Source organism: Arvicola amphibius, chromosome 9 (assembly GCF_903992535.2).
Source record: "Arvicola amphibius chromosome 9, mArvAmp1.2, whole genome shotgun sequence".
NCBI classification, from domain to species: domain Eukaryota; kingdom Metazoa; phylum Chordata; class Mammalia; order Rodentia; family Cricetidae; genus Arvicola; species Arvicola amphibius.
In genome coordinates, this window is record NC_052055.2 from 64,509,589 (window position 1) to 64,523,649 (window position 14,061).

General features: G+C 39.4%; 1 protein-coding gene across 1 annotated transcript in view; it reads right to left on the reverse strand.

The window, feature by feature from the left end:
* Positions 1–14,061, reverse strand: part of Kcnh8 (potassium voltage-gated channel subfamily H member 8) — a 463,803-nt gene that overhangs the window by 257,762 nt on the left and 191,980 nt on the right. Inside the window, exon 3 of the mRNA XM_038342973.1 lies at positions 12,834–12,965. Coding sequence (XP_038198901.1) covers positions 12,834–12,965 — 132 coding nt within the window. The remainder of the gene's footprint in view (positions 1–12,833; positions 12,966–14,061) is intronic.

Here is a 14,061-nt window from a genome sequence, read left to right on the forward strand (position 1 = left end):
GCTTGCTTGTGAGAAAACTCCAAGAAACCAAGACAAGAGTCTTATGACCTCAGTTTCTAAAGAAACACAGAATTGTTCATGCTTCCTCTAGGTGTTGGATAAGAGTGAGTTTACTTCAGATTATTCATTATAACTGGCTATTGTTATATGTTTATATGCCTTTATGGAAAACATGTTTTTGCCACACATAGCTTGTTCACCATATGCAGCTTGCCCTTGTGATTGGACACTTTACTCATGTGACTCCTCTTAACCTTCAGAGTAGAAATTGTCTGATGCTTTGAATAAAGTTATCTATTGCATGAGACTTTAGTTCTCCTCATTTATGGGCTCCATTCTCCCAGGTTCTGAAGGGGAAGCCTAGCCCAAAACCTTGTTTTGTAAGGCGTGTCCCCCTTGGCTTAAAGGCGTGTCCCCCTTGGTCTAAAGGCGTGTCCCTCTTAGGCGTGTCCCTCTTAGGCGTGTCCCCCTTAGGCTAATATTGACTTATAAAATCTTGCGGGCCTGCGGCCTGCCTGCTCTTTGTTTTCCTGCCCTCCTCGCTGGAACCTTGGATTTGTAAGTTCCCTTTCCTTTCCTTTATTAAAACTGACTTATATATATTAAAGCTTGTCTGGTGAATCATAACTGCCGATCAACCACGCACCTTCATTTGGCGTCCAACTAGGGCATTTGGGAGCCTTCAGCTCCAGTTCCCACACTGCGTGGCAGGGATTCGGCCTTGGGCTCTTGATTGCTTCAGAGCAGTTTCCCAGACTAGCCTGTCCCAGCCCCGCTTGTACGGAGCAAAGGACGTGTGTGTGTGTGTGCGCGCGGGTGACTCAGTCCGAGCTCGCTAACCCCTCAGGCAGCACCAGTCCCGGCTGAGTTCGGCCTGGGCCCTGACCTGCCGGAGACTAGCGGTTACTGCCAGAGTCCCAACATTCGAGCTCCGCTGGTACTGCAGACTCGGTTTGGCCGAGCGGTTATTGCCCTAGCGACCTACTGGCAGGGAACGGTCATTTCAGGTAAAATTTCTTTTGATTAAAAAAAAAAAAAAAAAAATGTCTGACCATATCACCGTTGAAAGCTTCTGCAGTCTATTTAATTGTACTATGGTAGAAATATTACAGGATACATATGATATTCCCATAACTTGGATGTTTATAGGGCTTGCAATTTTTCTTGTATTTGGTTTCTCCCTTACATGGTTTGAAAATAGAAAAATGATAAAGTCCTTACAGAATGAAACCAGGATTCTTAGGACAGAGGTTGAATGCTTAAGAAAGGGCACAACTGTTTTGAGTGACAACTTTAAGTTGGTCGAGGTATTTGCAAAAACAATTCAGACTGACACCAAGCAAGAGTTTGAAGGTCTCAAGGAAGGGAATAGGGCTTTGTCTGATATGACTCGGTCAAATGAGCAAAATTTAGAAAAACTACAGTCTGATATTAAGGAGAGACTCATTGCTGCGGAGGAGAGAACAGCTGATTTGGATCGTAAACTTCAGTCCCTGTCTGAAACATTATCAGAGAGAATTAAAACTGCTGAATGTGAAAATCGGATTTTGTCTAAAGGATATGACAGATTGGCTGACAGATTGTCAATACAAGAAGGCACAATTCATGCCATGAAAATTCTATCCAAGGATGAGATACTAACTCTACTGGACAAACTTCATGTTTTGGAATCCTCCATGAAGGCCTTGGAGCATAATTCTGGACAGGAGATCCAGGCCTTACAGAAGGGAATAGTAAGCAGATTAGAAAAGATTGAGGAAATTATAGAACAGGAGCAAACGGTACAAAGGCGAAATTTAACTCCGTCAATGAGTAAAACTCTCCGGGATAATTTCCATAAAGTTCTACCTGCCTTTCCAATAGTAACGTCAGAAAAGGTGACTGGTTCCAAAAACCCTAAAGTCATCAAGGAATATACATGGGAACCCGTCCGTATGAATGATCTCAAAGAAATTAAACAAGCTATTATGAACTTTGGGCTACATTCGTCCTTTGTTAGAGAGATGCTCAAAACTTGGTCTATAAGCAATAAGGCAACGCCCCATGATTGGGTACAATTAGTATCAGCTGTTCTAGAGAGTGGGTCACAATTAAATTGGAAATGCATGTTCAGACAAGAGGCTAAACTTTTAGAACAGCAGGAAAGAGCAAAGGGAATTGAGATCTCCCTAGATCAAATTCTAGGTGAAGGACTTTTCTCTGATCCTCTGGAACAAGCGAATTATGATGAACACACCTTATCCATATGTACTACAGCAGCTTTAAAGGCTTGGGACAGGGTTCAAGACCCAGGACAGAGACTGGAATCATATATCAGAGTTAAACAGGGTCAGAGAGAACCCTTTAGTGATTTTTTACAAAGGCTAACTAAAGCTGTACAGATAGGGATATCTGACCCAGAAGCAAGACGTATAATAATTGAATCTTTGGCTTATGAGAATGCCAATGTGGAGTGTAAAAGGATCCTGGGGCCTTTAAAGATGAGATCAGCGCCCTTGGACGAATGGGTCTTACATACAATGAATGTTGAATCATTTGACTATGGCACTGAAGCATGGGTCGAAGAAGCAATTTCTAATGCAAAAAGGAGACATCAAGTTACCAAATGTTTTAACTGTGGCAAGATGGGACATATTAAAAGGAATTGCAGACAACGGATTTTCAGAAATAATAATAATAATAATAACAACAATAATAATAATAACAATAATAATAATAATAATAATAATAATGCCTCTTCTAGAAATAACAGACATAGGAGGACTCAGCCTTCAGGTATACGTAGGAGATGTGGAAAAGGCAGACACTGGACAAATGAGTGCAGGTCAACAAGAGATAGACAAGGCAACCTGTTGCCACTGGGAAACTCAATGGGGGGCCTCTCGCAGGCCCCCATGGCGAATGTGGTCCAGTCATTTCCAGTTACTGCCGAGAACATGCCTCGTCAAGAAAATTAGAAAGCCCCATGCCTGCTGTTAAAAGCAAAAATGGCCTGAAAGATGAGTTACGTGTATTTTGGCAGACTTTTATAAATGAACAAAGACCAAAGTTAAGAGTGTGTGTAAATGGCGTTTTTATTACTGGCCTACTGGACACAGGTGCGGATGTAAGTATCATTACTCCAGAATCTTGGCATCCGTATTGGCCTCTTCAGGATGTAAATGTTCAGTTCCTGGGAATTGGAACCCTATCTCAAGTAAGGCAGAGCACGAGATGGGTTGAATGCATAGGGCCAGAAGGACAAATAGGAAAATTAAGGCCATATGTAGCCAATATTGCAGTGAATTTATGGGGCCGTGACCTGTTGCAGCAATGGAATACCCAAATTAACATTCCTGCTGCTTCTAGAGCCTCTATCACTGAGGGAAATATTAAAAGATATTACAGAAGGCGGAAACCGGCTGTTCGGGCTGTACAAGAATGCAAAGCAATTGATGGCCCTTCAGAGATACGAACAGCACTGCCTCTAAAATGGTTGACTGAGAAACCAATATGGACAAAGCAATGGCCATTAGCTGAGGAAAAGTTGCAGGCTTTAGAACAGCTGGTACAAGAGCAATTAGATGCTCGACATATAGAAGAATCTACCAGCCCTTGGAATTCTCCTGTATTTGTTGTTAAGAAAAAATCTGGTAAGTGGAGAATGGTGACAGATCTCAGGGCTATCAATAAGGTTATTCAACCTATGGGCTCTCTGCAATCTGGAATTCCTCTGCCATCTTTATTACCAAAAGGATGGCCTCTCATAGTAATTGATTTAAAGGATTGTTTCTTCACTATACCTTTACAAGAAAAAGACAGAGAAAAGTTTGCCTTCACAGTGCTTACTTATAATAACTCTCAACCTACAAGGAGATACCAGTGGACCGTCCTCCCACAGGGCATGTTGAACTCTCCCACCCTGTGCCAATATTTTGTAAATCAACCATTGCAAATAATACGCAAGCAATTTCCCAAGTCTATAATTTATCATTACATGGATGATATTCTGTTATCTGATTCAAACATGGCTACTTTAGAAAGACTGTTTGAAGAAGTAAAAATACTTTTACCTAAATGGGGATTGCAGATTGCTCCTGAAAAAATTCAGAGAGGAGATTCTGTTAATTATCTAGGTTATAAAATAGGTTTACAAAAAATTAAGACACAAAAAGCACAAATTAGGAGAGATCGGTTACGGACTCTCAATGACTTTCAAAGGTTGTTAGGAGACATTTCCAGCTTACGACCAGCTGTTGGCATAACACCTGATATGATAATTCATTTAAATAAAACCTTGGATGGTGAAAAAGACTTAAACAGTCCCAGAGAATTAACAGCTGAAGCAGAAAAGGAGCTGAGAATGATTGAAGAGAAATTACAAGAGACACATGTGGACAGGGTGAATCCAGAGCTCAGTTGTATTCTCGTCATATTGCCTTCCAAAATTTCTCCTACAGGAATTTTAATGCAGAGAGATGATATTATCTTAGAATGGATCTTTTTACCACATAAACCAAGTAAGAAAATAAAAACTTATGTGGAAAAAGCCTCTGAATTAATTATAAAAGGCAAATTGAGACTTCGTCAACTAGCAGGCATAGACCCAGCAGAAATTATAGTTCCTTTCACTGCTGATGAACTAAAAAAATTGTGGGAAGATAACGAACCATGGCAAAGAGCTTGTGCTAATTTTTTGGGAGAAATCAATAACAACTATCCGAAAAGCAAGAGGCTTAACTTTATAAAGAGAACTTCTTGGATTCTCCCCCGAATCATCCGTGATGCTCCAATAACTGGAGCACGTACATTTTATACTGATGCTAATAAATCAGGGAAAGCAGGTTACAAATCAGAAGATTTGAGTAAGGTGGAACAAAGCCCTTATGATTCTGTCCAGAAGGCAGAATTATATGCCATTCTTATGGTGGTAAGGGATTTTAAAGAACCGCTTAATATAGTTACTGATTCACAATATGCAGAAAGAGTAATCTTACATATTGAAACTGCTGAATTTATACCTGATGATACAGAACTAACCTCATTGTTTATCCAGGTACAAGACATGATCAGGAACAGGCTTTGCCCTATGTATATAACACACATCCGATCTCATACGGGTCTGCCAGGTCCTCTAGCAAAAGGTAATGCAGAAATTGATCAATTGTTGATTGGTAGTGTGCTACAGGCCTCTGAATTTCATAAAAAACATCATGTCAATAGCAAAGGCTTGAAGAAAGAATTTTCTATTACATGGCAACAAGCTAAGGAAATTGTAAAGAAATGCCCTACTTGCTCTTTTTATAACCAAACACCACTGCCTGCAGGGGCTAATCCAAAGGGCACTCAAAGGAATGAAATCTGGCAGATGGATGTGTTTCACTTTGCAGAATTTGGCAAATTAAAATATGTACACCACACCATTGACACTTATTCAGGTTTTCAATGGGCAACTGCTTTAAGCTCAGAAAAAGCTGATTCAGTAATCACTCATTTATTAGAAGTTATGGCCATCATGGGTATACCTACACAAATAAAGACAGATAATGGTCCAGCTTATGTCTCTAGGAAAATGAAACAGTTTTTTGCTTATTACAATATTAAGCATGTTACAGGTATACCATACAATCCTACAGGTCAAGCAGTCATAGAAAGATCAAATAGAACTATAAAGGATATGTTAAACAAACAGAAAGGGGTGGAAAATACCCCTAGAAATAGGTTACATAGTGCTTTATTAACCTTGAATTTTCTCAACGCTAATGAGAAGGGGACAACGGCTGCAGAAAGACATTGGATAATGGAAAAGTCTGCTGAATTAAATCAACCAGTTTATTTCAAGGATGTGCTGACCTCGCAGTGGAAGCCAGGAGATGTGCTGCGTTGGGGAAGGGGTTTTGCTCTTGTCTCCACAGGAGAGGAAAAATTGTGGATACCGTCAAAATTAATAAAGGTTCGGTTTGAAGAGAAGAAGCCCCTTGGAAAAGAAAAATAATTCATTCACAAGGATGATGATCATACTGATGGTAAGAAAAGCATATAGGTTGGGGGCAGGGTTCTTTTCTTATCTCCACAGGAAACCACTCATCTTCAAAGAACTTAAGGGACCCTGGATATTTAAATACTGATGCATGGACACTAGTTACAACCTAATATGGATCAACACAGAACCCGAATATGTTTAGTAAGTATAAAACATTTTTTTACATATATACTGTGCCTTTATTTATATGTATATAGAGCTGGTTTTGGAGTTGGACTATGGCTCAGTCCTTCTTCAATTCCAAGCCTGTTTATAAGAGATATCTCAGAGTTTCTGTCTCAGGTCAGGAGCCATGAAATGGGACAGAATAGTAATAATAATAATAATAATAATAATAATAATAATAATAATAATAATGATAATGATGATGATGATGATGATGATGATACTTGATAAACTTTCTTTGCCTTTCCTCATATCTGTCTGTCTTTATTATACCTTCCATCGAATATATATGTCTGTATATGTCTTTGTAGATAATGTTTACCTTTCCTGTAACAAACAACAAATTTTCCTTCAGTAATCTTTGAAGTTTCCAGGATGAAGATGGGGCCCCACAACATCAATTTCACCTGGTTACTATGACGTCATGTTTTTAATAGCGCTAAAATTAGACCTTTTTTTGGTTTTTTTTTTTTTTTTGGTACCAACTACACAAGACAGTTTCAAATGGTGTACAATTTTGACAACACTCTGGCCGGACCTCCTCAAAACACTCAGAGGCTAGTTACAATTTCCTCGACCAAATGTTATTCTGGGAATTTTACCATCATTTGCTTTCATGGAACCCCCTGAGAAGAACGTCGCCCCCATGTCAGCTAGAAGCAATCTTAGAGGACGACGCCCCCTCTCCCAACAGAGTTTGCCCTCTGGTTTAGGGACATCATTTAGTAGATGGTATAGGGTTGAGGGGATGGGGGAGGTATTATATGGACTCAGGGGTGTTTATGAAAAAAAAAAGGGGGGGAGATTACCTGGTTTGATGGGATGATTAGTATTTGTGAATTATTGTTATTAGAAAATTGCATTGGTGTTGATTCTTGTATATTGAACATTGTATATGAGTATGCTTCTACCTCTATTGTATGAGAGTATGCTTCTACCTCTGTTTAAAACAATTGTTATATTGAGATATTTATCATATTGCAATGTACATTTCTACCTCTGATATTATTTGTATAATGACATTGTTTACGTTTGGGGATATTGTCCTCATTTATTGCACAGTTGTTTTTCAGGTTTTTTAGATACATAGAAATTATATTTAGTATAGATAGTATAATCTTCGACCTCTTTGAAGAGCTGTAGAACATGGCCTTTAATCTAACCTAGAGTTTGGTACTTATGAGACACAATCACTCCTGGCAACACCACTCTACTCCCGAGAGAATGTTGAGCACCAAAGACACTCCACTGGGAGCTTGTCTTCTTCTTGGCAGAAGTGGCCTTTAGGCAAAGAAAAAGCCCATACCTCGACCACTGACAGAGTTTCAGAGTATCCGTAAATGGATAAAAACAGGATTGTCTTATCTTGCCAAGACAGGGTTGGACAGTTCTACAAAAAGTTCCTTGCCTTTGAAAAATGTTATGTCAGTTGTGTTAGGCCTTAGCCAAAGTTGGTTGCCTCAACATTGCAAAACGAAACTTTGGGTGACTGCCCAGGTAGTTAGTTGTCTCTGTCATTTGTTGCACATTTTGGAAGTTTCTTGTTTGTACTTCCTGGTTGCTTAAGTAATATTACTTCCCTTCTCAGATCTTTGATGGGGTTGAAGATTAGATAATTGTAGTTACCCTCTACATTATTTAGACTCCTTGAAATAGAATGCTTAGTAAAACTTTTGTTATATGTTTCTTCTTAATATTGTTTGTAATTTTATATTTATTATTTGTTCCTATTGAATATAGTTGTATTTGGTTTGGTTCTGTCTTATTTAGACAAAAGGGGGAGATGAAGGGGAAGCCTAGCCCAAAACCTTGTTTTGTAAGGCGTGTCCCCCTTGGCTTAAAGGCGTGTCCCCCTTGGTCTAAAGGCGTGTCCCTCTTAGGCGTGTCCCTCTTAGGCGTGTCCCCCTTAGGCTAATATTGACTTATAAAATCTTGCGGGCCTGCGGCCTGCCTGCTCTTTGTTTTCCTGCCCTCCTCGCTGGAACCTTGGATTTGTAAGTTCCCTTTCCTTTCCTTTATTAAAACTGACTTATATATATTAAAGCTTGTCTGGTGAATCATAACTGCCGATCAACCACGCACCTTCAAGGTTCCACCTCCCTTGGAGAGGTAAACATAGATAACTAGGCTGTATATATCAGTACTAAAAGGGAGAAGAAAGAAGTACACTACAGGTAGTCCATGGAAGTTTGCTCACGGTGCGTTAGGTGATTTGGTAAACCAAACTAAAAAAAAGAGCGAGGGTTTCTATGGGGAATAGTGGTGACAGAGATACCACAAGTGGGAAAACTTGAGGGCCTGAAAAAGCAGACAGAAAGGAGTACATTTTCCTGAGAGTAATCAGGCAAGCACAGTTTAACCAGAAGCCTCAAGGCTGTTAAATGGACATGGTACTGAGTAACTAGTTTGACTGCTTATTGGAGAGAGGAGGCTTTATTAGCTGACGCTTAAATACTTGAACTTAAAACCTGCCCCACATGAGCTAACAGCATGCGGTGAAGTGCTATGGCTATCTCTCCTTGGTTTAGTGCACTGGCCTCAACTATCTGGAGTCAGTAAAAACAAATGTAAGAAGGGTGGAGGGTTCCTGGCATCACTCTCTGGAGGCTGCCTTACAGAAGTGGGGCAGCAATGAGTCATTGACACACACCCGTGAGCCCATCTGTTTTCATCTTTCCTAGCTTCCCTACAATATCTCTTCTGCGCATGGTCTCTGCCCCCTTCACAGCCCCTCCTCCTGGATACACATAAATCTGAAGGCTTGCTTCTCCCCTCATTCTCCTTGTTATTAGCTGGAAGTTGCAGGATTTGAGCTGAGAGGTGAACAGTGGCACCCCAGATGCTAGCTTTGCTGATGATAGATGCTGCTTAGTCAACATTTGTGAAATTACTCAATTCACTATTAATTTTTCATGATTACATTAAATGTTAAATATGATCTTAAAAATTAAGTATATTTTATTACATGTCTTTAATTATATACAAATTACATGCATTTAATTATATCCAAATACATTTTAAAGACTAAAGTTTCAGCAGTTGCCAAATTCAGAAGTGCTTATTTTTTAACTCTAAAAAGATTTTGTTAATCCTGTTATCAGAAAGCCTTGATCAAACTTACTAACTTAAAACACTTACTTACAGAATGATGTTTTTCCTTTCTTTTCAGGACATTTGACTGGGAGGAAAGACTTCGGATCGTCAATAATCTAGGTTGTCAACTTCATTAATATATAAACTCAAGTTTTATATGAAGTATATTTTCCGGATAAGGAAAGGAGGAACAGCATTTCTGTTAAATTCTCTTGATGCACAGTTTTAGACATGGACAAAGAAAGGAGAGTTTCCACTTTGTCTTGTGAGAAAAAGCTTTCTGCTGAGCCCTCTTCCTCACACACACACACCGTGAGATGTTGTCCCATTCTTACAAACAGCTCACAGTGCTGTCTGTAACTGGCAGCAAGTCTTGTCACACTCCATCAGCAGCCCTTTCTAGAATGTATGATTTCCTTCATTCCAAATAAAGCCCCAGCAATGTAGCAATTAATAATTCAAATGCTTGTTTAAATAGAAGTCATACACTTTGTAGTTTTTAAATGAAGTCCATCAAATGAATTTCTGTAGAGAATTAATTAATCAATACTTAATTTACATCATTGGGCAGCAGTGTTGCAGATGAGCTTGAGTGGGGTCATACCTCATTTGAGAGGTTTTTTTTTTATTTTAACACTATCTGTATCTTTTAATATATACGAGAGCTGTCATTTGCAAAGATTCAAAATTCAGAAGTCCAAAACCAACTCAATGTCTCTTCCCTTGCATTGTCATTCCGTGGGACATTATATATTAAACACACATTTTTAAAAGTGGAGTCTACACCTAAAAGTTAGGGTTGAAGTACCAAGTTGGTGATGCTGATTAACAACTTACTACACAGAAGCCCACACCAAATGGTCTCCTTTTTCTAGATACCAGATCCCATTTCTGTTCATAATACTATTATTAGCTTTTTTCCTCATTGTTCACTTCTGTTAGACAACTTCAAATACAATCAGTTTCTTAATAGGCAACTAAATGATAGAAGGTTAAGCAAATATATGCTCTTAGAGACTTTTAAAGATGTTTTCAAAGCTTGTTTGTGACTTTAAATGAACTTAGCATACTGTAGAGTGCAAGCTCTATGGGACATGGTGGTGCATGCCTGTCAATAACATCCCATCTAACAACCAGCATAATGCACTTCTACCTACCACACATCAAATAACACCATGACTTCAACACCACCGGTGTTAACACATCTGTATTTCCTGATGAAATGAGGAGGTGGGAAACATTGTGATGCTATTTTCTGGTCCTCATGTAAGTGACTGAGGTATGTGAACATCTCATTTTTGTCAAGTGAGTGGTCATTACAAAGATGAAAATGTAAATGCACATCTCCATGAATTTGAATATACATGAAATATTGACTAAGCACTATCAATTGCTGAGAGTTGTTGGTTGCAAGGGGCCATGGGAATGTACAGCACTGACAACTATTATTTAACAAGTCTACCCACCAGATGTATAAGTCCTATTGTGGAGCCCCACCTTGCAATGCTGTGGGATCACTGGTTCTGGAAAGTAGTTGATCCTGTCTATAATTTCTCTCATGAGGTACTTCATTTCTTCCCTACATACAGCTTTGGGTGTATTCCCACTGCTTGTGCATTTGTCTTGTGAAAATATTCTATCTATTGGACACACATACAGCTGTGGATAGTGAGGAAGATGGTTTCTGCTTAACTGCATAATTTTGATGAATAGAAATAATACTAGAATATTTTACATTACTCAGCAGATATAGGATTACAAGTCAGAAAGACAGTCTTTTACACAGACAGGTAATTTTAGACTCCAGAACAAATTCAAACAGGCGAGTTGCCCCCTGAAGACAAATATCTGATTGTCTCTAGAATCAAATACACGAGCTCATTTTCCAAGGTATTGTTTGTTGCTAATTCAAGGTCAGAGCTTGAAGCAACTTCAGTCTGTACATACTTCCTACGACTTTAGGTCCAGATAATTAATTATTATTGTTAAGTCTTTAATTCCAATGTCATTTTCTGTCTGGGAACCCTAACCATTTGAGCTACATGCATGGCTAAGTGTTACTCACTGTACAGTCAATGTGACCTCCCTTGCCTAAGAAAAACTACGTGACTTATCATGTGTAATAAGAAGAGGACCCCAAGAAAGAGATACATGGATCTACATAGAAAGAAGAAAAAGACAAGATCTCCTGAGTAAGTTAGGAGAGGGGGAGGAGAAAGAGAGGGTAGAAGAGGATGGGGAGGAAGGGGGGGAAGTAGAGAAATATGTATAGCTCTATAAAAAAGAATGGATCAGGCCCTAAAAACATAACTTATAATTGTCCAGCTTTTGTTGGAAACGAACATGGTAAAAGGAGGAGAGAAAGAGAGTGAAGGAGTGGTGCGTAGTAGGGCTATGAGGAAGGCAGCCATAGAGAGAGAGAGCCAAGTGTGAGAGAAGAACAAGAATTGTATGAGAAGGGGAGAGAGTGTGAGAGTGAGTATAGATAAGAGTAGATGTGTATGGAAAGAGAGATATGCAGTTGTATGTAAAAGGATGTTGCAACCAAATATAGAACCTTCATCTGGCAAAGGATGAAGCTAGAGACAGAGACCCACATTGGAGCACTAGACTGAGCTCCCAAGGTCCAAATGAGGAGCAGAAGGAGGGAGAACATGAGCAGGGAAGTCAGGACTGCGAGGGGTGTGCCCACCCACTGAGACGGTGAGGCTGATCTAATGAGAGCTCACCAAGGCCAGCTGGACTGGGACTGATGGAGCATGTGATCAAACTGGACTCTCTGAACGTGGCTGACAATGAGGACTGACTGAGAAGCCAAGGACAATGGCACTGGGTTTTGATCCTACTGCATGTACTGGCTTTGTGGGAGCCTAGTCTGTTTGGATGCTCACCTTCCTAGACCTGGATGGAGGGAGGAGGACCTTGAACTTCCCACAGGGCAGGGAATCCTGACTGCTCTTTGGACTGGAGAGGAAGTGGGAGGGAGGATAGGAGGAGGTGGAGGGAAATGGGAGGAGGGGAGGAGGTGGAAATTTGTAATAAAATTTTTAATAAATTAAAAAAGAAGAAAAAAGAAATATGTAACTGTGCAGGAGAGAGGTGCATGTATGTAAAGAGAGATCTATTTGTATGTAAAGAGATGCAACAGCAGAGAGATTGTTGAAGGAGGCCAATAGAGATCATCAAGAAAGAGAAATTATTTCAGTTGAAGTAGAAGAGAAGGTAACCATCAGGAAAACGTGTGCTTGTTCCTTTTTGGTTTTTTTTTTTTTTTTTTTGGTTACCAGCAGAACGTGTAAGATTTCTCATTTTTCCCCTCAGACAGAAATGTCTAGCAACCCTCACATAAGAATTTTTTGTAAGCTTTCACTACTCTGAGGTTTTCTTTTTACTACCCTGAAGCAGATTCGGGAGCTGGCATCTCCATATGTATTAACCAACAGTTATCAATTGCTGTTATCAAAAGGACATTTTTTTTTCTTTTCCATATATTTGAGTGAACAGTTTCAAACTGTTTTGCTAGGTATTTATGTTTTAAGAAGACCAAATGTACCTTCTTTTTTATCTTCTGAAGTAATCTTCACTTTAGTATCTGTTATATCTTTGAAAGAAGCCAGAAAAAGGACCACATCTCCTTTCTCATTCTTTATAGGAACAATATCCAATAGGCACCAAAACGGAGACCCTGCAAAGGTAAAAGAAGTGTGAGTCAGCCTCCTGGTTCAGATACAAAAGTCCAGTTGGTAATCACAAATAGCCCTTGCTGTTCTCATCTACCCCACCATCTCATGGTGGATCTTGAATAAAAACTTTTGCTTGGTGGGAGTTTATTAGAGGCATGGCCAATTTCAAACCAATGATGATTCACTAGGATGAGTACATTCAAATAAAAAGAAATGGAAAACACCAACTTTGAGAGATGATGCCATGCCACTTACACCCTCACCCACAACTGTGTGGCTTTATGTTAATGACACCAATACTGCCACCTTAATAACTCTTCAATGGTAGGAAGATTCATATTACACATAACACAGCATTATACATCTCCATGAGTGGTTTATTTATAATATGTGAATTTTTCTGAAATTATGCTGAGTCAAAGGAGGAAGAAAGGCCCAAGGTGATTCTTCAAGTTTTGACTCCATTAGCTGTTTTCTTCCTTTGCTCCTCCCTTCCCTTTCCCCCTCTCCCTTCTCTTTGTCCTACCAGTGTGCAGAATAGATGTAGTCTCTTTACCTCCTGACTGCCTGGCCAGTCCCATGCACCTGTAGGCCAAAATTGCTCCCCAAAGTTGTTGCGTTCTCCAGACTATTCTACCACAGCAACAGAAAGGTGAATAATACAGACAATAATCGAATTCAGTTCCACTTTGGGAGTAGAAGAACCCTAGCATAAAGACTCACATTCAAGGCCATACTTAGTGGACTCTGCATAATGTGAATATTCTTAAATATTTTTATTGATTTTTCACATAGGTATTTAATTTTTCCTTATACTTCATTTTCTGCTAAGTAAACTAGAATACCACTGTTTAAAAATGGGAGTCTTTCCCATCAATGCTCTAGCTTCAGTAGGAACAAAAAGTTATCAGGTCATAACATCAGATCATAGACAAAGTAATATTTTCTTGGGCTGGAGGGATGACTGGGCAGTTAAGATGGCTCTACACACTCTCTGCAATAACTCTATCACAGTGTATTCAGCCTCCTGTAGCTATAATAACTAATGGCTATTCCACAGTGTAGACCTCTCTCCTTGACTCACAGACAAAATGGACA